This window comes from Stegostoma tigrinum, chromosome 11, assembly GCF_030684315.1.
Source record: "Stegostoma tigrinum isolate sSteTig4 chromosome 11, sSteTig4.hap1, whole genome shotgun sequence".
Taxonomy (NCBI): Eukaryota; Metazoa; Chordata; class Chondrichthyes; order Orectolobiformes; family Stegostomatidae; genus Stegostoma; species Stegostoma tigrinum.
Window position 1 is genome coordinate 53,616,545 of NC_081364.1, and position 26,742 is coordinate 53,643,286.

At 39.8% G+C, this 26,742-nt stretch overlaps 1 protein-coding gene across 1 annotated transcript in view; it reads left to right on the forward strand.

Annotated features, from left to right (window-relative positions):
* dnah12 (dynein, axonemal, heavy chain 12) overlaps positions 1-26,742 on the forward strand; it is a 318,710-nt gene that overhangs the window by 272,828 nt on the left and 19,140 nt on the right. The window contains exons 59-67 of the mRNA XM_059649958.1: positions 720-892; positions 3,400-3,540; positions 6,954-7,112; positions 11,746-11,890; positions 17,303-17,453; positions 17,693-17,946; positions 20,044-20,184; positions 20,300-20,437; positions 23,131-23,364. Coding sequence (XP_059505941.1) covers positions 720-892; positions 3,400-3,540; positions 6,954-7,112; positions 11,746-11,890; positions 17,303-17,453; positions 17,693-17,946; positions 20,044-20,184; positions 20,300-20,437; positions 23,131-23,364 — 1,536 coding nt within the window. The remainder of the gene's footprint in view (positions 1-719; positions 893-3,399; positions 3,541-6,953; positions 7,113-11,745; positions 11,891-17,302; positions 17,454-17,692; positions 17,947-20,043; positions 20,185-20,299; positions 20,438-23,130; positions 23,365-26,742) is intronic.

A 26,742-nucleotide genomic window follows, 5' to 3' on the forward strand; every position in this document is an offset into this window, starting at 1 on the left:
GAATGGAGGGCTTGTGTTATAAAAATAGGTTGGGTAGTCTGGGACTTATTTCACAGGAGCGAAAAATGTTGAGGGGTGACCTTATAAATGTTTATTAAATCATGAGGGGCATAGATAAGGTGAATAGCAAGCGTCCTTTCCCTTTGGTGAACTTCAAACTAGAGGGCATATTTTTAAGGTGAGAGGAGAAAGTTTTAAAGTAGACCTGATGAGCAATTTTTTTTGCACAGAGAATGGTTTGTGTGTGGAATGAACTGCCAGAGGAAGTGGTAGATGCAGGTACAGTTACAACATTTAAACAGTGTTTGAGTAAGTATATGATTAGGAATGGTTTGGAGGAATATGGGCCAAATGCAGGCAAGTGGGACTTGTGCAGTTTGGGAACATAGTCAGTGTGAACTAGTTGGACTGAAGAGTTTGTTCCCATGCTGTATGACTCATTGACACTAAGACTACTTAAATTTAAAATCTTGGCTTTGAATCTTGCTTTTCCCTGGTAACCCAAACAATAAATTAAATCATATTATGGTCACCATTTATAGGATGGGTTTTACAATCAGATTATTAAGTAATTCTTACTTAAGTTGTCTTACTTATCATTAAATGTGCACTTCCTGTTCCACAAAAAAGGCATGAGTAGTATAGTTAGTTCTTGGTACAATCACTGCCAGAATCTTCATATGCCTTATTCAGTTCATATTATTTATCATCTATTTTAGATCGCTGAAAGGACTGAACTGAAGATTGCAGAATCTCGTGAAGGATACAGACCAATTGCTAAGCATTCTGCTATCCTTTTCTTCAGCATTGCAGACCTGGCCAATATTGACCCTATGTATCAATACTCCCTGAGCTGGTTTGTCATGCTCTATGTCCATTCTATCCATGACAGGTAGGAATATCAGAATTGTATGATATTTCAATTGTTTTATTTTGTTTCATTGAATTCATACAATTGTTTTATTTTGTTTCATACAATTCAATGAAGAACTGGGAGTCACCCTTCTTGAAACAGGTGACATAAAGGATAGAAGAGAGGGCAGAGGTGGGCATACATTGGAAGGAAACGTAATGAATGTTTTAGAATTTTCCAAATCCCCACTGATGGTAAAGCAGGTCAAGTCAAATCCCAGACAGGAACCCGGCTTTATGGATTATCAGTTTTATTTCTGCACCTCGTATACCATGGAGGTCAGTTACTAGACATATTCACAAGAGGGTGCCAAAGTAATTTTAATAAATGTTAAGAGAAAAGCTGCCCGAACTGTCACTCTGGGGTATGTGGGATAGAATTGGATCTGCTGTACCACACATAGGTCAGGGGTCTGCTGAGTGTCAATGCAGGCTGGTTAAAGGCCTGCCTTGGTATCTTTGGATGTCGTCCTGGTTGTCTGGTTAAATATTAGGCCCTCTAGCCCTCCATTCCTCACATGAACTTCCCATGCCTCATTTTAAGCACAGTCATACCAATCCAACTCTATCCACTCCCAATTGTGCCTCGTATCTTCCATGCCAATCTGTACCCTTCCACCCCATGCCCAAAGACCCTTTATACTCTTCATGTCAATCCATGCACGTCTATTGATCTCTATGCCCTCTTATAGGTCCTATGTCAACTTAGCCTGAACTCATGACTCTACTACCTTTTGCTTTTCCAACATGATGCCAATTTACCTCATACCCACTACAGGCAGATCTCAGAAGCCATGCTGAAATGAAATAAAATAAAGCCCAAAGTATCTATTACACACTTCATTATGGAAAAAAGAAAGCACATTCAATACATTGAATTCCATTCACACACTAAATTTTAAGAAGAAACGTCATCATCAAAGACAAATAATCCCTTAATAATGTCTTACAGCTGTCAATCAAACTGTGAACTTATGATCCTCCAAAGAAAGTTTGTGTTGGCTGTCAAACAGGGATATGCTACAGTGATCATCTTTAGGGTTATGTCAACAAACATCTGTTGAAAATTCTAGAACTGCTATTTTCACTCTCCCAGTCATAGACAGGCAATTTTATTTAAAATTTAAAGGAGATTTAAATAACAATATTTTCCTTACATATCTGCACTTAAATAGCTTTTACATCCCAATCATTTCATAATGGAATGCAAAATGCAGTTGTAGCCTTTACTGGAATAGATATCAGATTTGCTTATCCTGCACAATGAGTTCATATCCAGTCAGTTCATAAACCATCCCTGTGTATTTCACAGCAAATGAGCTTTCCCCATCCTGAAAATAAGACCTGCCAAAGTGGGATCCAGACTTCTATATCCAGATCCTATCCACCATTTTTAAAGATCTCCTGAATCTTCCTAAGTCATTTACTTTTTACTTGTGACGTTTAGGGGCTGCATTTTCACGAAGAACCCATATTTGAGGTTACCAATCACATTTGACTGGTTTGTAGAGAGTAATGCTCAGAGGTAATAAAAAGAAATATAACAATCCAAACAGTGTAGTAGATCACAAAAATAGTGCATAAATTGCACCCATAGTCCATATGTGATCTGCTACATATAAACAGAATGTAAAATTTGGGATTTAGTTTGATGGCACATTTTCTGGCTCCGCCTACTTTACACGCTACTTGAATGCAACAAATATAGAAATTTTGAAAGACCTTGGCAATGTTCACTCTATGGTGGATACTTCCAAAGTCACAGGCAAAGCAGATTGGCATAACAAATGTGAAGGGAAACTAGACAGGGACGGAAAGCAGATCACAGCCTACAAATCAGGTAGGAAAATATATTTTGATTGAGCGTGCAGCAGAAGGAGGAATTGATAGATGGCATTGTATTCAGCAGGACTGGTAGGTTAAGTGGGGTAGAAACAGAAGTCTATCTAGTTTTTGAAATGGAAAGCTTAGATTTGGTAAAAAAAAGTGTAATGTATGAAAAACATAGCAAATCCTGGAGATCTGAAACAAAAATGTTTAAACATCATTTCACATTTGTAAAGAGAAAAGACAAGTTAAAGTTTTGGATATAGACCTCTGAAATTCAATTTTTTTTGTTTTTATTTTGTTATGATAATGCAATAATGTATAAAAACTGTACTGAATACTGAGAAAATGAAATATCCTGTGTTATTGCCAAAAAGAAGCAAATTAAGATAAATCACTGGTAAATTATTCTGCCCAGTGGATTACAAAGGCCCTAGATAAACAAAAATATTCTCTTTATCAAAAATTCTAGGAATTATTTGTCTTTTGACCCAAATTAAAGCACTCCAAAATTTTGTCCTTATGTTATTTTTGTTTAAAAGGAACTTGCCTTTTTCCATCCTATGTGTGCTACTAAGTCAAATCATTTAGACATCTATACTGTAGAATGTAGTTTAATAATCAGTTTCATAATATACCGTTTTATGTTTTCCCTACTAGTAATAAGTCTAAAATCTTGGAGAAGCGTCTTCGTTACCTGAATGATCACTTCACATATAATCTGTACTCCAATGTTTGCCGCTCTCTATTTGAAAAGGACAAGCTGCTCTTTTCCTTCCTTTTATGCTGTAATCTGCTTTTGTAAGTAACTATTTTTATATCAGTAACTACTATCTCACTGTTACTATTTTTTGAAGAAATGTGTTTTATTGACAACAATTAAAAATATTGCTGCTATCCATATAATTATTTAATAAAATAAAAAGATGTTGGATAAACACTTTTATGTGGCTGTTTACAGTTTTGATATAAAATGATTTCAGTGAAAAATGTACAAAATATTCCATATTACATTTTACTTGGAAGCAAAGGCTAGCTTGGACAAACAACTGTGCTTTCTCTATTTACACTCAGGACTGGAAATAATTTTGAGATTTGGTGGATTCTAATACTTTTGTGGATATCATACTTCTGGATAATAATTGTTAGAAAATTTAAATTTATTTGAATGAGGAAGAGGGGAATATTAGTGCCGATGACTAACCAGTTGTTCAAAGAGATAGGTTTTAAGGAGCTTCTTAAAAGAGAAAAGAGAGATGGAGACGCTTATAGATGGAATTCTAGAGCATAAGACCTAGGCATCTGAAAGCACAGCATCAATAAGTGGATGATTAAAATTTGGGATGCTCAAGAGGCCTGAATTGGAGGAACAGAGATCCTGAATGGCTGTAAGGATGCAGGTGAAAGGGATGATGTGAAGGAAGCATTTGAAAACTAGAATGAGAATTTTAAAACTCCAGTGCTGCATTACTGAAAACCATTGTAGATCAGTGAGCAAAGGAGCATCAGGTGAATGGAATTTGATGTGAGTTGATGCACAGGCAGCAGAGTTTTGTGTGACTTCCAAGTTTATGGAAAGTTGGATAAAATCAAAATACTATGGATGCTGGAAGCCTGAAACAAATGCACAGAATGCTGGAGAAACTCAGCAGGCCTAGCAGCATCTGTGGAGATAGAAACAAAGCTAGTGTTTAAACTCCGGTATGACTCTTCTTCAGAATGCAGTAGAATGTAGAAGACTGGCCAAGAGTAAATTGGAATAGCGAAGACTAGAAATAACACGAGTAAGTGAAGGCAGTAGTGGAATCCAGTGATGATACAGAGATGGATATAGCTGGTCTTTATGGTAGCTTGAATATGTGGCTGAAAACTCAACGCTTATGAAAAGTCTTGCTCAGCCTCAGTTGCAAGGCAGAAGGATGTAGTTGATGAGATAATGTAGTTGAAGCCTCGTACTTGTGGCACTAGTAATAGCTTCTGTTTTCCCAATACTTGTTGGAGGAAATTTCTGTTCTTCCTTTACAGGAATAGAATCATCAAGAGAAGCAATGCTATGGTGGAGCTGAGCGTTGTGCGTGTACCCGTGAAAACTGACTACTGTGTTTTGAAATAGTTTTGCTATGACACAGTAGATAGTTGAGAAATTGCTAAATTGCCCATATTGTCCAGGGATATGCTGGATAGGTGGATTAGCCATGGGATACGTAGAGTTACAGGGATAGGTTAGGGGGGGTGGATCTGGTTGGGAAGTTCTTTGGAAGGTCAGTGTGGACCCAATAGGCTGAATAGCCTGCTTCCACATTGTAGAGATTCTGTGATTCTGTTACAAGCAATTGTAGTATCACCCAGCTGGCAGATAGTGGAGATGTTTTCAAAAATGATGTCAAGCTCAAACATGGCAAAAGTTTCAGGCAAAACAAGAAGAAGGGACAGTTTCATTGTCTAGGTAGGTCACAAGGAATTCAATAATATGAGGAGTCATCTTGGACTCAAAGCCTTAACTTTTTCTTTCCCTACAGATGTTGCCAGAACTGTTGAGCTTCTCCAGCACTCTGTTTTAATTATGTAGTACGACCCAGAAAATGTCATCTGCATTTTTGCGGCTTACTGTTTCCTCTGCAGCCCTGTCATTCCAAAAAGGACTAGGTAAATTCCTGGATAGATAATCCTAGCATCAGGATGATGGTCATTTGGAAGTGTGCTCAGTGATGGTTCCAAGATGTCTCAGAATTAAAGTTGTTAGAACATAAGAAATAGTTCCAGGAGTGAGACATTCAACTCCTCAGGCATGCCTGCCATTCAATAAGATCAAGCTTGATCTCCCCAGGCCTTAAGTCCTTTTTTGTGACAGCTGCCCAGAGACCTGAACTCATTGATATTTTGAAAATTTACCGACCTCTTCTTTAAATACTTAAGATGGTCTAATGAATGTAATTGTCATTGTAATGTGCGTTCTTTTCAGGCTCGTTTATTTTTAAGATTAGATTCCCTACAGTGTGGAAACAGGCCCTTCGGCTCAACAAGTCCACACCACCCCTTGAAGCATCCCACCCAGACCCAACCCACACACCCCTGAACACTATGGGCAATTTTAGCATGGCCAATCCACCTAACCGGCACATCTTTGGACTGTGGGAAGAAACCGGAGCACCCGGAGGAAACCCACACAGACACGGGGAGAATGTGCAAACTCCACACAGACAGTTACCTGAGGCAGGAATTGAACCCGGGTCCCTGGCGCTGTGAGGCTGCAGTGCTAACCACTGAGCCAACATGCCGCCCCATGTTAGTCCTTCTCCCTTAATTAATACCCATCCTTAACCATCTTATTACATCACATTAGACTAGATTGGCTAATGCTTTCTGAAAATAGGAATGAAACCCAAGTACAATGCATGTGCATTGTTTCCTGTTTGTATTTTGCATAAATTTCAATGTATGAAGTAAGTATACATTAGAGTACAATAGTATTGCGTCTGTATTGAATGTAACGTCAAAACATGGATAAGAATCCTGTTTGTTTCCTACAATATGGGTGATTTAATATGTTTTAATTTCTATTATTCTAGTTGCAACCCAAGGGTCAGTTTTGAGTGTAGGTTGGCTGTCCTTATGTTACAAGGTTCAGGGTACTGGTGTGACCTTCTACTCTTGGAAGTTTGAGTATGAAAAGGTTTTGCATATCACTGCACCTTTGGACCTATGCTAAGTAGCTGGTGTTAACTCCTATGTCCTATAATAGGGTATTGGTGCTTGGAAATACTACTGTCCAATGAAATGGAAGTCTCATATTTCAGTTGGCACTGTTCCCCCCCAGATCCTGAATTACAGATGTATTTTTAATTAACTTGTTATGATACACCTCCGAAGCAGATGGGACCTGAGCCCAGGCCTTCTGGACCAGAGGTCATGACACCACCACTGTGCCATAAGACCCCTGAACCCTGAATTGTTTTCTTGCTGGCAGTATAATGATGGCCTGAAATTCCTACCAGCATCCCATGCTTCAGCAGTGTTCATTATGAACTGAAATTTACCAGACAGTCAGCTGCAAGCCGAAGTGGTAAATTTGCCATTTTAGATAGCCTTTATCAATATGTTTTCTCTTCTGTCCTTATCATATTGAAATGAAAGAAGGAAATCTTTCACTTCAAATTCCCAAGTAACGTTTGAATTGCTTAAATTAATCAATTATTTTCCATATTTTTATCCAGGGCAAGACATGACATCAACTATCACGAATTTATGTTCCTGCTAACAGGGGGAGTAGGACTGCAGAACAAATTACCAAACCCTGATCCATCTTGGTTGCAAGACAAGAGCTGGGATGAAATCTGTCGTGCAAGTGATCTACCAAGCTTACAAGGACTAAGGTAATTGTTAGATTTTTACCAGTCTGCCAACACGGTTACAGGCTGTTTGTTATTCTGTCTGACTGATTTTAAATAATCATATTATAATCAGATTAAACGTGCAAGGAAATGACTTTTAAAGTCAAAACTCGAATAATTTTTCATGAAAATTTGTGGTTCTTAGGCCCCTCATCATGTCATAAACATTTAAAAAATCATTCCAAAAATTAACAGGAGGTTGTTTTCCTTTGTAAAGAAGTTATACAATTGAAGATGTATTTATTATTATTTATTACAACTTAACTGCTGTCACCCAATGTTGCCCCTTCTCTATCTGAGGTTCACCCTTTTCTTCACATTATGGAGAAATGTATGCTTTGTGAACCTTAATCAAGCATTTTATTTTAAAAATGCATACAGTATATAAATAAGCCAATGGCTCATTGGTCAAGAGGTATGATTTCTGATTTGGGGGATGTACTGTACTGGCATGTGAGACATCCTTGGTTCAAATCCCATATATGCCATGGTTGTTTGCCTTCTGTATTTCAAGGTGGAAAGTGTTCTTTTGAAGTGTACTTTTTGGCTTGTGTTAAACTTTCTGTTCTTTAGTTTAAAACACATTTTTCCTGCAATGTTACCGTTTAGTATTAGTACCTTAAGCTCTTTGTTACTGTAAAGCGTGTAAGAAGGGAAATCTTGTTATGGCATCATTTCAATTGTTAACAGTAAGTTTAAATCTCTTTTTAAAAGTTATAAGCCTCTACAGAGATCAGAATACACTCTTATAAATTAAATTATGGAAGTAAAAAATCAAAACATATACATACAAGATTTATTGTGCCCTTCTTCCCTTCCTTCGCGATCTCACTCTGCATGCTACAACCATAAGATCATAAGAGCGTTAAGACATAGCAGTGAAAATTAGGCCATTCAGCCCGTCAAGTCTGTTCCGCCATTCAATCATGGCTCATAAATTTCTCAACTCCATGCTCCCGCATAACCCTTGATTCCCTTGACAATCAAGAACCTATCCATCTCTGCCTTAAATATACTCAATGACATGGCCTCTACAGCCTTCTGAATCAGTAAGTTCCAGTAAGTTCTCTGGTTGAAGATTTTTCTCCTTATCTCTGTTCTAAGAGGTCTTCCCTTTACTCTAAGGCTGTGCCTTCAGGTCTTAGTCTCTCCTACCAATGGAAACATCTTCCCAACATCCAGTCAATCGAGGACATTCAGTATTCTGTAAGTTTCAATTAGATCTCCCCCTCATCCTTCTAAACTCCATTGAGTATAGTCCCAGAGTCCTCAAACATTCCTCATAAGTTAAGCTTTTCATCCTAGGACCATCCTTGTGAACTTCCTCTGAACCTGCTCCAGGCCCAGTACGTCCTTCCTGAGATATGAAGCCCATAGATGCAAACTATACTCCAAAGGTGGCCTGGCCAGTGCCTTATAGAACATCAGAAGTACACAGCTGCTTTTATATTCAAGTCCTCTCAAAATAAATGCAAACATTGCATTTACCTTCCTAACTACTGACTCAACCTACAAATTTACCTTGAGAGAATCCTGAATTAGAACTCCCATGTTTGTTTGCACTTCAAATTTCTGAATTTTCTCCCCATTTAGAAAATAGTCCATGCCTCTATTCTTCTTAGCAAACTGCATGATCTCGTACTTTCCCACATTGTACTCCATCTGCCACTTCTTTGTCCATTCTCCTAACCTGTCCAAATACTTTTGCTGCCTTCCCACCTTGTCAATGCTACCTGTCCCTCTATGTATCTTTGTATTTTCTGCAAACTTAGCCAGAATGCCCTCAGTTCTGTTATCTAGATCATTAATGTATAAAGTGAAAAGTTGTGGTCCCAACACTGACCCTTGTGGTACACCACTTGACACCATGTGCCATCTCGAGAAAGACCCTTTTAACCCCACTCTTGGCCTTGGCCTGCCAGCTAATCTTCTATCCATGTTAGCACCTTGCCTTTAACACCATGGGCACTTATCTTACTCAGCAGCCTCCAGTGCAGCACCTTGTCAAAGACCTTCAGGAAGTCCAGGTAGATAACATCCATTGGCTCTCCTTCGTCTAAAGTTCTTGTTACTTCCTCAAAGAATTATATAAGATTCATCAGGTTTCCTTGATGAAACCATGCTGACTTTGCCCTATATTACTATAGACTTCCAAGTATTCAGAAATCTCATCCTTCACAATGGACTCCAAAATCTTACACACGACTGAGGTCAGATTAATTGGCCCGTAGTTTTCCGACTTTTGCCTTACTCCCTTTTTAAACGGGCTATCATGTTAGCAATTTTCTAGTCTGACTTAGCGATTCCTGAAAAAACCAAACACTGACAGTCTTTGCTATTCATGCATTTACTAGCTTCATTATTTTTCTCTCTCCACGCTTCAACCAAACCCTACATAATCAAGGAATGATCCAGGTGTGTTTCACTTTGATTAGGAGTGACATCCCTGATTGACAATGCATTTCAATTACTGATTGTGGCAACTATGATTTTGATTCTTCTACTATAATTTTCACTCTTTTTGGCTGACACATTGAAACCTAAGGATCTGCAGACTCCCTGTTGAGATCACATAAAATAAATTTTAAAATGCCAAACTAGCTAATCTCATAGGATAGTGTTATGGGCAATAGTGTTGTCTTTGTTTTTCTATTCAGGTAACTGACTTTCTCTTTATCATTTTTTCATTCTTTCTTTCTTCCTCAAATTTTGCTTGTCATCTGCATGTTCTGCTTTTTATTTTCTATGACTTTTACAGATTTTCTTATTGTCCTCTTATACTTGTCATGATTTTGAAAGCAAAGGGACTTGCTTCTGTACTTGTTTCTTCCTGCTTCTATAATGGACAAATTAGAATAAACTTTCTTCATAAGTGATGTAGGGTCAATTAAGGATAAAGTGGAAATGGAACTTAAGTGTCTGAAGACTAGATGAAAAGAATGTCTAATCAGAATTATAATCCACAGAACCAATAAAATATTAAACAAAGTCTAGAGTATATCATTTAACCTCATTAGTGAAGAAACTTGTTGAATCAACAATTCAGAAAGTAATTAACCATAATTTTGACAAATACAAGTTAATTAAAGAAAGTCAGCATAGATTTATGAAGAACGTTTCAGTTTAAATAACATGCTGGAGGTTTGTGTTAAGGTAACAGAGAGGGTTGATGTGACTACTGTTGTTAAGATGCCTAAATTTGCTGCCCTTGGGTGAAGGACCAGGAGTACAATTCCCAGGCAGTTCTGGTGCCAGCACAAAGTGGGACAGGATATGTGTTTGGTCCAGCATTCCAAGTTCTCTATTTTAGGCAACTGCAAACAGGACTGTACCTGCAAGGTCTTGGTGGTGTGAAATTATAGCCATGGGACCCATGTGGCGGGAGCAAGGGAAGCACAAGTGAGTGGGAATGTTCTGCAGCAGAACAAAAGGCTTCTTATGAAAACTTTGCAGTTGTTGCAGGCTTGAGATAGTCGGAGCTCGGCAAAGTCATAGGAGCCACAACTAAGATTTGAGGCTCAAAGAAGCTCTGAAAGCTATCAGTTATTCAGGTCAATTGAGAGTAGTGATGAAGGAAGCCCATAAGTAATATTTGCCTGGTTTAGCTGAGAAATACTGGAGCTTGGAGAAACCCAAGAGCATTGTCAGTTTAGTGAAGCTAGCTGTCGACAGAAGCACTGGAAATGTGTGTGTGAATAGGTGTCAGAGTACAAATCTTATAAATCCAAGAAGAAACAGTCCTAGGGAAGAGACTGAACTACTAGAATGTGAGTTCTCATTGATGTATGCCATGACAGAACAGATTATGAGGGGGTTGTGAATCTAGATCTTTGAAAGTGAAGAATTGGAGTTCCTTGTAAAGTGGATAAAGTTTTACTGTGGTTTAGTGAAGCTCACATCATGGTGGGAGGGAAGCCGTTTCATTGAGCATTTGCACTCTGTATGTGACAAATAACAACAACTTCCAGTCGCCAACCATTTTAACTGCCTCTCCCACTCCCTGGATGACATGTCCATCCTGGGCCTCCTTCAGTGCTATAATGATGTCACCCACAAACTAGAGTAGCAACGCTCATTTTCCACCTTGGGACCCTACAGTCTGATGGCCTAAAAATTCACCAGTTTTAAAATCTCCCCTAGTCTCGTCCCATGTCCAACCGTCTCCCTCATCCCCATCTCCTTAACCTGACAAAACCTGTCCATCTTGTCTCCACTTTTTCATCGCACCCAAACTACTGACCAATCCCTGTCACTCCTAACCTGCACTCACCTATCACCATCCCCTGCCTTTCACAGCCCCACCCCTCCTCTCTCTATTTATTTCCCAGCTTCCTTAGCCCCCACCATTTCTGAAGAAAGATCCCAACCCGAAATGTCAACTTTCCTGCTCCTCTGATGCTGTCTGGCCTGCTGTGTTCCTCCGGCTCCACACAGAGTTGTAGACGTTTGTTAGTTTCAAATTCATATGAATGTAAAGTTCAAAAAAACCCTAAAATGTCATTGGCTTTGCAAAAAGATTGATTCTTATTTTACATGAGCAGTCACAAAGCAGTTACATTCTGATGCAAGATGTAAAAACTGAACGTTTATAACAGTTTCCCCATTTTCCAATTAGGGATCATTTTTCAAAGACCTCTGGAGAATGGCGCAAGATTTATGAAAGTAAAGACCCACACATTGTTTCTTTACCACACCCATGGGATCAAAAAATCAATGAACTTCAGAAGATGATTGTTCTCAGAGCGCTTAGGCCGGATAAGGTAAAGAGAAATAAGTCCTCAATTTCCAATAATAAAATGCATTCTTAGATTTTTATGTTACTTATTAACTGCTTCAACTTCTTAAACTGCTACATTTCTTTTCTGTTGTATTCCACTGTCTTTCATTTTACAACATAAGAGTTCTCACCTGCACCACTCAAAACATCTCCAAATAATAAATTACTTTGAAATTAGATGAGCAATGGCAGTTATTTTACACCAAAATTAATAATTACATAAATTTCTTTTTGTCGTACTGGATAAAGAATTTTGACTGTGCCTTCTGGTTTAGTTATATGGAATCTCTAATATCCACTTTCCTTTTCCTTTGGACATGGTCAAAAATAACAAGTCAGCATTTATTTCTAGTTCCTGATTGCCAATGGGAATTAAGGGTCTTTATGACTCTGTGAGAGCCGTATGGATATAGGTGGCAGTTTCACTATCCGGAAGTACTTAAACAATCCGACTCTTGTGACAATCATGTAACTTTCTGAAGAAGTGTCTAGGCCCGAAACGTCAGCCTTCCTGCTTCTCTGATGCTGCTTGGCCTGCTGTGTTCATCCAGCTCTGCACCTTGTTATCTCATGTAACTTTCATGACCTTTTTTCCATTACCAGTCCACAATGTATCAGGTTTATAGAATTCAGTTTTTCAATTTGCAATGGTGGAATTGCACATACAGGATCCAACTGAATTTTAGTGGAACTGCAAGTCAACTGATGGTGCATCAGCTGCCAGTTGTTCAAATCATTTGATTTTACCTTCCATTGATGATACAATTGCTAATGGTGAAGTCAATTTTCACCATTATTAGATCTCAGTTACTAGTTCAGGACTGTAATTGCCTCAAAAATTATGGAAAAAATTAAATGGAGCTTCAGGTTAACAATTTACATTATAAACATGTTGCCACTGACAATATAGTATTTTTTTCCAATGGTGTAGCGAAGTTTCAATTTTGCCTATAAGTTCAATTGGTTAAAAAACTTCGTATCTTTCTAAAACCCCACACTGCCAAGCCAAGATGACAAATTCTCATCGAAGGCTACTTGGAGATTGTTGAAATAAATTCAAATGACTTAATTGAAAACAAGTCAACTGCTCACAGAAATTCAATTAAATCACCTAACTTTCAAAATTATTTGGTAAATCCACATTTCTTCTAAATTAACGCTGCTCAATGGTAGCCGTACTTTTATCTAGCAGAACTGAGTGCCTGAAGAATATACAAGTAGATCTGATTTTACTCCTGTGCTTTGAGATGTGCCCTTAAAAAGAATCAGTTTCCTTTTCCTATCAAACAGTTGTTTTAGATAAACTCTATGCATTTTTATACGTCTTCCATGTTTTATGACAGTCAGGGTGACTGTCTGGCAGAGTTTGCACATTCACCGCCTGCTTGCGTGGGTTTCCACTGGATGCTCTGGCTTCCCCCCACAGTCCAAAGATATGCAGGGTAGGTGGATTGGCCATTAGCTAAATTGCCCATAGTGTTTAGGAATGTGTAGGCTCGATGGGGTAGCAACGGTAAATGTGGGGTTACAGGGTGAGATATTTTTTGGAGGGTCAGTGCAAACTTGAATAGCCTCTTCCTGCACGGTAAAAATTCTTATGAGTCATTTTTCAAATAGACTGTCTTCTGTTAAAAGATTATTTTTGTATGCAAGAAATAAAATGGAATCTATTTGGAAGAGAGTGGTGGAATAATGCATTCTAGCTTCACTTTTGTTCATAACTTTCGTCAGTTTAGTTTTACCTGGTACAGTTATTTGACTTGTGATCAAATTGTTCTAACTTCAAATTGCATAGCCTACTTAATCAGGGAGAGGTGTCAATTATTTTCAATAACTAAATTTTTAGAAACCTATGAGAGACTTGGTTCATCTTGCTAATAAACTGAACAAAATTTTCTCAGCTTCTGAATCACATGGGCAATGGCAAGACAATTCTGAGAAAACAGCAAATGGAAAATGAGATTCTTAACATTGTGAAAAAAAGTCTCATCTGTATAGCACCTCATTAAACTTGCCTCATTTAAGTGCAGTTTTCCCAAGAAGCACAGAGAAATTAGACAGCTGCAATTCCCAACATGGAAGTCAGAGTGATTAGTTAGCAGTTGCAGCTCACCATCACATTCACCAAGCATTCATCTTGCCCAACCTCCCCCAGTGTCAGGCATCCGACCAACAATATTGACCATCTCTGCCCAACTGTAGGCCACGTGCTCCTGCAATATGTCAAAAGCAGGAATTGAGTAAGATGAAAGTGGTTGGCACAGTGATAGTGTTAGGTGCAGGTGGAAGAAAGGTGGTGAATTGTTGTGCATGAGTAGCAAGTGCAGAGGACATGTATTGTTAGTAGTTTGGGGCATGTGATAGGTGAGAGTGGTTGAGGGAAGATATTGTACAACAGTGGAAGTAGTAGAACATGAGGCTTGATGGCAGTTTTTTCAGAGATAACAAAGTGTGAAGCTGGATGAACACAGCAGGCCAACCAGCATCTTAGCAGCACAAAAGCTGACGTTTCGGGCCGAGACCCTTCATCAGAAAAGGGGGATGGGGAGAGGGTTCCGAAATAAATAGGGAGACGGGGGAAGTGGACCGAAGATGGATGGAGGAGAAGATAAAGTGGAGAGGAGAGTAAAGGTGGCGAGGGAGGGAGGGGTAGGTCAGTCCGGAGAGGACGGACAGGTCAAGGAGGTGGGATGAGGTTAGTAGGTAGGAAACGGAGGTGCAGCCTGAGGTGGGAGCAGGGGATAGGTGAGAGGAAAAACATGTTAGGGAGGCGGGGATGAGCTGGGCTTGTTTTGGGATGCAGTGGGGGAAGGGGAGATTTTGAAGCTTGTGAAGTCCACATTGATACCACTGGGCTCCAGGGTTCCCAAGAGGAATATGAGTTGCTGTTCCTGCAACCGTCGAGTGGCATCATTATGGCACAGCAGGAGGCCCAGGATGGACATGTCGTCTAAGGAATGGGAGGGGGATTAAAATGGTCTGCGACTGGGAGGTGCAGTTGTACCAATGTGGACTTCACAAGCTTTAAAATCTCCCCTTCCCCCACTGCATCCCAAAACCAGCCCAGCTCATCCCCACCTTCCTAACCTGTTCCTCCTCTCACCTATCCCCTTCTCCCACCTCAAGCCGCACCTCCATTTCCTACCTACTAGCCTCATCCCGCCTCCTTGACCTGTCCGTCCTCCCCGGACTGACCTATCCCCTCCCTACCTCGCCACCTGTACTCTCGTCTCCACCTATCTTCTCCTCTATCCATCATCGGTTCGCCTCCCCCTCTCTCCCTATTTATTTCAGAACCCTCTCCCCATTCCCCACTCTGATGAAGGGTCTAGGCCCGAAACGTCAGCTTTTGTGCAAGTAAGATGTTGCTTGGCCTGCTGTGTTCATCCAGCTCCACACTTTGTTATTTTGGATTTTCCAGAAACTGCAGTTCCCACTATCTCTGATGGCAATTTTTTCAAGAAGTTTCAGCCAGAAGTGGATAGAGGTTAATCAGTAGATACGTTTTATTTGGACTTCCACATGGCTTTCAACAAGGGATCTCACACAAGTTTAAGTCATGAGAGCCCACAGTGTTGGAGGTAGTATGTTGGTGTGGATAGAGAATTGGCTAATGAGCATGAAACTGCAAGTGGGGATAAAGGTTCTTTGTCAGATTGGCGACCATGGTGTTTCCAATGGGAGCAGTGCTGGGTCCGCAACTGTTCGTAATATATATTAATGACATGAAGGATGGAAGCAAACGTACTGGAACCAAATTTGCATACAGTATAAAATTAGGTGGGACGGCAGGGTGTGAGCAGGATATAAACAGTTTACAGAAAGATATTGATAGGTTAGGCAAGCGGACAAAAGTTTGGTGAATGGAGTTTAATGTGGGAAAATGCAAAGCTTTTCATTTTCAAAGAGAGAACAAAAGAACATTTATTTAAATTGGGCAGAACTGCTCAAAGCTGCAACACAAAGAGATTTGGGGTACTTGTGCACAAAATACAGAAAGCTAGGTTGCAGGTGTAGCAGGTAATCTGGTAGGCTAAGGGAATGTTGGCCTTTTTAGAGGGAGTTAGAGTATAAGAATAGAAAATTCTTACTGCAGTTTTTCATGGTGCTGATGAGACTGTGTCTCGAGTACTATGAGCAGTTTTGATCCTCTCATTTTGGGAAAGAGGATGCTCTTCAGAGAACATTCACTCGGATGATCCCTGGTAGGCAAGGATTGTCTTGTGAGCAAAGATTAACAGGCTGAGACTCTACTCTCTGAAGCTTAAAAGCACGAGAGGGGATCTTATTGAAACAGATAGGATTTTTTAGCAGCTTAACAGGGTATATGCTGAGAGGATGTTTTTTCTTATGGAAGACTTTACGACCACAAGGTATAGTCTCAGAATAAAGGGGTGTTAATTTTAAACGTAAAATCAGGAGGCACTTCTTATTTCAGGGATTTGAGAGTCTTTGGAATTCCTTGCCACAGAAAGCTGTGGGGCACAGTTCTTGTGTGTATTTAAGGTTGAACTAGATTTTTGATCAGCAGAAGAATCAAGAGTGATGGGGAAATGGTAGAAAAGTGGACATGGGGTATGTTGGATTAGACATGGTCCTACTGAATGGCGGAGCAGGCTTGAGGGGCCAAGCAGCCTACTCCTATTCCTATTTATTATGGTCTTAATGGGAGGTGTGTGCATTGCACAGTCTGAGTGAGTGAGAGGTTACAGACATTGAATGTTGTCAATTGTTTTTGTGAAGCACAAAACATCATTAATCTTCTTCCTGCTTTGGTGGTATTACTTTGGGACCTGGACATCACACTGAGTTGTGTGGCAGCTTCAGACCAGGCTGACAGGTTCTGATGCCATTGTTTCCTTTGGCAATCTTGAAGAAAGATGCTGGTCCTTCTGTCCACCTTCATGTTCATGAAACCTTTAGGTGCTTGTCAGCAAAGTGGAATGCCAACTCGCCTCTATTAGCCATCCCTGGTACAATGCTTTACAAACCACAATTGTGAAAGGCATTTCCTGGCTTCCAACACTTCAACTGGTGCACAGCTGGGTTTTAAATATAGAACAGGTCACAGGAACTCCAGAAAGAACTAGCAGCACTTCCACTGCTGGTAAGTGCACGATAGTGTGATGATGGATGACTGAATGAGGTGATCAGCATAAAATTGTGTAATAAAACTCCATAGAACTTGCGGAGAGTAACCCTCCACGAAACTCCCTGAAATTGACACAGCCAAATTTGAGGAAATTCAGCCTTCCTGTTCTTTTTCATAATTATCTGCTGAACATGTAACATATAAGCACCTGGCTATCTGTCAAACAAACTATATTTAATAATTAAGGGGGTGCTAATACAATCATCGGGGCATCTTCCTGAAAATAACTATTCCTTCCTTCAGATCATTCCAGCTGTGGCAAATTTTGTTATTGAAAAGCTTGGGAAGAGGTTTGTGGAGCCACCTCCATTTGATTTAGCGAAGAGTTATGCAGATTCCAATGCCGCTATACCACTTTTGTTTATACTCTCTCCAGGGGCTGATCCAATGGCAAGTGAGTAGACCTGGTATACGATGCCTCCTTCACCTCAGTTGTTCCTTGTAATCTTTTATTTTGTGTGTGTGTATTCAACTTTAAACAGGATTTTAATGTATAATAGTCTCCTTTTATTCTGCATTCATCTCTTCCATTGCATGAGTTAAATCTAAAACTGAACTTACAGCTTTACTTTGCATTTCAACAAATTTTGGGACTAAATCCATTTCCTTCCACTTTTGTCTAAATCCTTGTAGGTTTATTAAAATTAGCAAATGATAAAAACATGGATAGAAGTCAATTCCAGTCTATCTCACTTGGTCAGGGACAAGGCCCAATTGCTGCCAAAATGGTTAAAGAAGGTATGCTTGATGGCACTTGGGTGTGTCTGCAGAATTGCCACCTTGCTGTATCCTGGATGCCAACACTGGAAAAGATTTGTGAAGAATTTAGCGCCGAAACCTGCCACCCAGACTTCAGGCTCTGGCTCACTAGTTACCCTTCACCGAAGGTACTGAAGAAAACATTACCAAGTGATCTATGACATAATAAAACTGCTGATAACTTAAAAAAAATTCTTTTCTATATTTCTAATATCAAAACATTGCTCTGAAGTGAAAAATGTATGTTTAATTATAACAATGTTGGTGCAGACATATTCAATACCAGAATCTCTTACACCTTGATCAGCTAAGCCATTATCCAGGTTTATTTGAGTGTAAAATAAGTTTTAAGAACTATAATATAATTAAATATAACAACATTATTGGTATTTATTTTGTTAATGCTTGCGATCATAAAAGTATTAAGTGTAGTCTCCTAGCTTCCGGTATTTTATTCAGTGACTTGACTTAGGAGTACAGTCTGTCTATAGTTCAAAATATTGAAGGATATGTGTTATTATTTATTTGTGTTATATATAATTCATATTGAATGTCAGGCCTTCACAGATTTATTAGGGGGTATATAACAAGAACTTCATTTAAGAAAGTAAAAAATGTGCATCAATGTCATCGCATCTGAACAACAGAGTTTTAGCTGGGAAATTCAAAACACAGTATTTCTCTGTCCAATACTTTACAGATCCACAAACATTTTTGGCCAAGTGTTTCTGCCAGGCCCTTCTAAGCAAACAAACTTTTTTCTGTACTGTGTCTAAGTGATGCCTTTAGCTTTAGTGAGGTATTTTCCCATACATTGGTACAACTTTCAGCTTTGTTATTTTATACCATTCCCTACCAAATTCCTGCTTTTGGAAAAGGATATTGAGAGTCCATTCTGCAGAATTTTCGACGAAATACTTACTTTTTAGGTTTGCTATCTAAATTGAACAGGTCAGACAAATTGAACATAAAATTACAGAGAGATGGACAACTTGCAGCTCAAGTAGAAAAGTCAGTAGCCAGCCAACAAGCTGAGAAAAGGCTGACCCTGCAACCAAAACACAATGCAAGTGGACTAAATTGATGGATGGTTGGACCTGTGTCCCTTACTGGGAAGTACTCCAGCTCTTCAGGCACTTCGTTAATCTGAATGGCTAGCAGCTCCTGCAGTAAACAATCTCCATAATGGGTCGAGGCTGAACTGCAAGCAGGCCCATGAAGGAATAATTATGGTTTGCGATGTAAGATTAGTCGGAGGCTGGGGTGTTTGCCTCCTCAAGTAGAGGGTGGAAAGGTGGCTTTTGTAACATATACAGGATGGAAGGAAGATAACAGGCTTAATTAACCATTAATTATTTGTTTACATATGGTGAGGCTGCCAATTTCAGTGTCTTCCTACTCTCATTAACAAAATAAATACCAATAATGTTATTATATTATATTACTGGAGTTCAACTAGATGGTGATGGGTTAGCCATCAAACCAATAATACATGCACCCTCACTGAAATGAATCCCAGCAGAGTCATGTATTCTCCTAACCATTGCAACTGCTCACTGTAGTCACTACATTTAAATTGAGCAAGCAAAAGCTAAGAGCTTTGATTATATCAATAAGGGAGATTTAGTTAGTTCAGCTGGTTTGTGATATAGAGTGACGTCAACAGCACAGGTTTAGTTCGGCCGACCCTCAGGTTAAACTCACCACGAGTCATCTCTGTTGAGAGAGCAGCTATATGGTCCTCTGGGGTCTTGACAACTTCTACTATGAAGAGGAAATTCATTACAACTGCAAACAGCTGCTACTTCCAAGTAGTCTAACTGATTTCCTAACAATGACATTGGCAAATTAATTAGAGTAAGGGCAGTGGCAGAAAATATATTCTCTGCTGAGACTTTGAGTTTTGTTATTATAACAAAAATGTGAAACTGATCAACTCTGAAAGCTTCACTGAGTGGCTTGGTGGCTATTTGCAAGAAGCAAAGAAGCAGCAAATACCAATTTCAAATGTAATACAGTTAAAAAATAAAACCATAGATACAATGGTGACACTTTTTATGATTTTGAAACTTCCATAAGAGATAATGATTCTTTTCCAATATGTAATATACACTGAATACCAACAGTATTGTCTAAAAATAATCAGTTTACACCAAGGATTTCTATTTCCCATTCTACACAAGACTCACGTGACATCTTATTTAGACATTTTTCTTTTATTCTAGTTTCCAGTGACCATATTGCAGAATGGTGTGAAGATGACTAACGAACCTCCTACAGGTCTCCGATTAAATCTACTCCAGTCCTACCTCACTGATCCTATTTCTGATCCCACTTTTTTCAATAACTGCATTGGAAAGGAAATGGTCAGTTCAGATTTCATGCTGTACAATTGCTACAGTTAAATTTTATGGTCAAATTGTTCAGTTGCATTTTTTATTTTATTTCTTCCATTTCTAATTGATTCAATCCTTTAATCAGATCTGGGAGAAACTTCTTTTTGGACTTTGCTTTTTCCATGCGATTGTCCAGGAGAGGAGGAAGTTTGGTCCTCTTGGCTGGAATATACCATATGGATTTAATGAGTCTGACCTGCGTATCAGTATCAGACAGTTGCAGGTAAAAAAGAAAACACGGTTCATAAGCTAGATAATGATTGCCTTGTATATAGACTTGATTTTTTGTTCATCATTTAGTGGCTTACGAATCTCTTAATATAAAGAAGCACAAATAGTGTAATATCATTACCATTCTAAGAGCTATATAGAATGATGATAATTTGATTATCTTTATTTAATTATACTAAATTATGATGAATCTTTTTAATCAAGCAAATAAATGACTATTAAAGTGCTCTGGCCTTTTGCCAGGTAGCTCATCTCCAGGGCCCTTGCTCATATCCAAGGTTCAGGAGAGGGAACCAGCGAATAGGAGCTCTTTGGATCCAGATCTAACCTTGGTTGGATCTGGATCACAAAATGGGTTGGAGAGAGGCCACAGGTTGGAGGGTCGGGGAGAGCATGACATTGCAAGTCAGATAGCCCATAGATGGAGAAGTTGAAAGTTGGAGAAGTGGGAATGGGGAGAGGCCCAAGTCAAAGGAGAGGAAGGATCTGCAGTGACCAGGAGGGTGAGGGACAGTTGGTTCCAGAAGCAGGGTTGACAATGAATGAGAGCTACTATAAGGGAAAACTACATTGATCTTTAATATGTTTTAACTTATTTTATTCTAAAAGTTCATTCATTTACCAATGCAGAAATTTATCAATGTAAAATATTTCAACTTGCATGGTGTTTTTTTTAATTTTTATCTAACAAGAAAGGTCCTACAGAACCTAACTTCAGTTTTAATATACAGTAGTCTCCTATGAAAAACAATATTTCACTTAAAATTGCTACGCTTAAAATTGTGATTTTCATGAATGCAATCACAACTTTAAACGAGGGCTTGCTCTGCTCGTTAAATTTTTGTTGCATGGCATTGTCGGCATGGCTTTGTGAGGCGCAGATCAATAGTCAGCATAGCTTTGTGAGGGGCAGATCATGCCTCACAAGTCTTATTGAATCTTTTCAGGATGTGACAAAACACATTGATAAAGGTAGAGCAGCAGATGTGGTGTATATGGATTTTAGCAAGGCATTTGATAAGGTTCCCCATGATAGGCCCATTCAGAAAGTAAGGAGACATGTGTGATCCAGGGCCAGGGGAATTTGGCTGTCCAGATATAGAATTGGCTGTCCAATAGAAGACCGAGGGTGGTAGTAGATGGAAAGTATTTAGCCTGAAACTCAGTGACCAGTGGTGTTCTGCAGGTATCTGTTCTGGGACCTCTGCTCTTTGTGATCTTTATAAATGTCTTGGATGAGGAAGTGGGAAGGTTGGGTAGGAAGTTTGTCGATGACTCGAGGGATGGTAGAACTGTGGATACAGTGGAGGGCTTTTGTAGGTTGCAACAGGAAATTTACAGAATGCAGAGCTGGGCAAAGAAGTAGCAGATGGAATTCATCCCGGAAAAGTGTGAAGTGATTCATGTTGGAAGGTTGAATTTGAATACGGAATACAGTGTTAATGGCAGGATTCTTGGCAGTGTAGAGGAACAGAGGGATCTTGGGGTCTACATCCACAGATCCTCAAAGTTGCCACCCGAGTTGATAGGGTTGTTAAGGAGGTATATGGTGTGTTGGCTTTCATTGGCAGGAGAATTGAGTTTAAGAGCCATGTGGTTATGGTGCAGCTGTATAAAACCGTGGTTAGAACATACTTAGAATATTATGTTCAGTCTGGTCGCCTCAATATAGGAAGAATGTGGTAGCTTTAGAGAGGGTGCAGAGGAGACTTACCAGGATGCTGCCTGGACTGGAGGGTAGGTCTTATGAGGAAAGGTTGAGGAAGCTCGGGCTTTTCTCATTGGAGCAAAGAAGGATGAGAAGTGGCTTGATGGAGGTGTACAAGATGATGAGAGGCATAGATAGAGTGGATAGCCAGAGACTTTTTCCTTAGGCAAAAATGACTGTTAGGAGGGGACATAATTTTAAGGTGGTTAGACAAAGGTATGAGGGGAATGTCAGAAGTAAGTTCTTTACACAGAGAATGGTGGGTGCATGGAATGCGCTGCTGGGGGTGGTGGTGGAGTCAGACACATTAGGGACATGTAATTGACTCTTGGATAAGTACATGGATGATACTAAAATGTGGAGTATGCAGGGTAGTCTGATCTTAGATTTGGATAATAGGTTGGAAAAACGTTGTGGGACCAAAGAGGCTGTACTGCACTGTTCTGTGTTCTCTGTGTGTCTGCTTTTCAAACCCCACCTTGCATTCTCCAATCTCGCTCTGGCCCCTTTTTTAAATCCACACATAGAAGCAACATTTTACTTAAAGTTCTGAGCCTAAAACTAATGAGTTATTTGGTTAAATAAAAATTGCATTTGTTCATGCACATTCTCATATTAGAAGATAACATTTTCTCTGGCCAACCACATTTTGTTTTTGGAAATCAATCTTGGCCCTGTTCTTTCCTTCCATTCATACAATGATCTGTACTGTAATTTGGACAAGGTGCCAACATTAATTTCCTTTCCCTAGCCTGCGGACATTGAAGATAATAGAGTACACTTCCTATGTTTTAAGCGACTTCCATTAATTTAGTAATGCACCAGAGTCCATCCTAATCTGATTTGCCAGTTATTAGCTAAGTTAGGTACCCTAAATCTGCTCAGATTCTTTAGTCTCTAATTTTTTCCAGATATAGTGACAACACATGTCAGCTTTGCTCCATGATAATTTAATATTTCTGTTTGATGGTTCACAGCTCTTCATAAATGAATATGACAGTGTTCCATTCGAAGCCATCACTTACCTTACTGGTGAATGTAATTATGGGGGTCGTGTGACAGATGACTGGGACAGACGTCTACTAATGACAATTTTGGCAGACTTTTGCAATCCTGAGTTAATAGAGAACCCAAGGTACTCATTCTCCCCCAGTAGGAATTACTGTGTGCCCCCAAAAGGAACGTATGATGACTACATTGACTTCATTAAGGTACTTGATAGTTTATTGGTTTTTACTGTAATTTGTCAATGCTTTTGAATTATATAAATTGTTCTTACTTTGAACTCACTTACAAAGACTAATTTTTTTTATAGTTTAATATCAATGATAGTATTAATAACAACTTTTTATTTAAAACAAGTCAAAAGTTTACAATTCATCCAGGATAACCTCCATGGCATTTCATATTTTTCAGACAGCAACAGGTAATGCTGAATAGCTGATTCAGCCCGTTCAGTTCACTCATTCATATCACCTTAATATCATCATTTTTATTTCTTTTGGTCAGTACACATCTAAAATCCTTAAATTAATCTATTTATTCTATACAGTAACTTATATTTTAGAAATCAAAGTAATGTTGTTCTACCTGGACTCTACATCCTCCCACCCTGCTTCCTGTAAAGACTCCATCGCATTCTCCCGGGTCCTCCATCACTGTCATGAGGCCATCTTTGACAAAGGAGCCTCCAAAATGTCCACCTTCTTCCTCAACCAAGGATTCCCCAGCACTTTGCCAACAGGCCCCTCAACTTGATGTGACCCATCTCCTGCACTTCCGCCCTCATCCCTTCTCTTCTCTCCTGCAACAGCAATAGGGTTCCCCTTGTCCTTACCTACCATCTCACCAGCATCCATATCCAGAAGATCATCGGACACCATTTCTGCCACCTCCAGCGGGGTGTCACCACCAGTTTCCCTCCCTTGTCCACCTTCCACAGGGATCGTTCCCTCTTGGACACCCCGGTTGACACTTTCTTTACCCCCAACATCCTCCCTCAGCCTTATGGCACCTTCCCCTGTAACCAGCAAAGGTGCAACCCTTGCCCATTTACTTCCTCCCTCCCTACTATCCAAGGGCCCAAACATACCTTCCAGGTGAAGCAACACCTCACCTGCACTTCCCAAAATCTAGTCTACTGCATTCGCTGCTCACAGCAAGGTCTCCTTTACATTGGGGAAATGACGCGTAGACTGGGTGATCGCTTTGCAGAACATCTACGGTCTGCTCACAAAAAAGGCCCTGAACTACCTGTTGCCTGCCACTTTAATGCATCACCCTGTTCCCTGGCCAACATCTCTGTCTCTGGCTTGCTGCAGTGTTCCAGCGAAGCTCAATGCAAGCTGTAAGAACAACACCTCATTTTCTGCTTGGGGACCCTGGAGCCCTCCAGACTCAATATCAAGTTCAATAATTTTAGGGCCGAAACTCTCCCATGTCCCAGCCCCCTACCTCACGCACCAGGCCTTGTTATCAGATAGCCTGCCATTACATATTACCTGTTGTTGGTCACTCACAGTCCCCATTAACAACTATTCACCCTTCCAACTGGATTGTTATCAATTCCTTTGTCTGCCAACTGTTCTTATCTCTCTTTAGGCTCTATCGTATCATTTATTCCCTACCCCACGCCCTTCCTATTTTCTGCATATAAACTGATATTTTCCCAGCCACCACCAATTCTGAGGAAGGGTCACCTGATCCAAAATGTTAACTCCGTTATTTTCTCCACAGATGCTGCCAGACTTGCTGAGCTTTTTCCAGCAATTTGTGTTTTTGTTCCTAATGTTGTTGTTCTTATGAATTATTTTATAATTCTGGACAATAGGCAGATTGTTCCTTTTCTTGTTAAAAAGTGGAAGTTAAATGATGAGTACATCACCCCCACTGACAAAAGAACTCATCAATGAGCTCATTAAGAGCTGAGAGGCGAGCGAGGGTGCGTATCCCCCCACAGAAGGGTGACCAATAATAATCCAGCAGCTTCTATATCCTAAAGTCTGCCTCTCAAAGCCTAAGTTTTTTTTTCATCAGCTTGATATTTTGATTAGGGTCACAGGAAGAAGGTGGTCAAGGGGCTCAGATACAAAGGCTTTCAGCAGCTTTTCTTGTGTTACCTCATTTGTGCTGCATGGAAAGAAGATTAGCTGTTTGGCCGAAGGCAAAGAGTGGGGTTGAAAGGGTCTTTTTCAGGATGGCAGCAGTGACAAGTGGTGTTCCACAAAGGTTAGTGTTAGGTCAACAACTTTTCACTTTATGCATTGATGACCTTGATGAAGGAACTGAGGGCATTTTGGCGAAATTTGCAGACTATACATAAATAGGTAGAGGGACAGGTAGTATTGAGGAAGCAGAGAGACTGCAGAAGGATTTGGACAGATTAGGAGAGTGGGCAAAGAAGTGGCAGATGGAGTACAACGTGGGAAAGTGTGAGGTCATGCACTTTGGTGAGAAGAATACAGGTATGGGCTATTTTTGAAATGGGGAAAAAATTCAAAAGCCTGAAGTGCAGACTAGAGACTAGGACCTGAGGGCACAGCCTTAGCGTAAATGGAAAACCTTTTAGAGCAGAGATAAGAAAAAACTTCTTCAGCCAGAGAGTGGCAAATCTATGGACATCACTACCACAAAGGGCTGAGGAGGCCAGGTCATTGACTGTATTTAAGACAGAGATAGATAGGTTCTTGATTGTCAAGGGGATCAAGTCTTACAGGGAGAAAGTGGGAGAATGGGGTTGAGAAACTTATAAGCCATGATTGAATGGTGGAGGAGACTCGATGGGGTGCTAGTCTAATTTCTGCTCCTGTGTCGTACGGTCTTATTAACCCATATTAAGAAAATTTGAACTCCCCAAACTCAGCAGGGAGAATATTTTGGATTTTAAGTTGGAAACTAGCCACCTTTGTCATCCCCCACCCACATGACAGGGTAGGTGAAAATTGAGACTTTTGGGTGGCCATTAAGGAATTGATTGTGTGCAAATGAAATAAACCACGCAGGAACTTCCTTGCTCAATTGCAGAGCACCGATGGCAAGTTTTTCTCTAGGGCAAATATGGCTAAATATTTCTCCTCATGCTGCCTCCAGGGAGAGCAAAATCACACCTACCTCCTCACTTTAAAATTTGGTTTATTAAATCATACAAAATGTGTTTTTTACATTTGCCATTGAAAAGCTCAGTAATTATTTCTATATCTCTTGTGAATTTTTTCAAGGTAACATCAAAATCAGGAGCAAAATCAATGTGGCCACAACTCTGTCAATGTGTTCTGATCATTTGCATATGCTGCAATGAGCTGTGGGCATATACTACAGTTTTCAGATCTGCATGAACACAAAAAATGCAAGCAGAAGTAAACTACATGATCCCTTAGCCTGCTCCACCATTTAACATGATCATGGCTGATCTTGGGCTTTAATTCCAGTTTCCTGCCTACTCCCCATTAGTCACAATTCCTTGAGAAACCACAAAGCTATCTATCCCAACTTAAAATGTCTGTATCAATGGAGCATCCATGACTCTCTAACTGAACAATTCCAAAAATTCATAACCTTTTGAGTCCAGTAATTTCTTCTCGTCTTGGTAA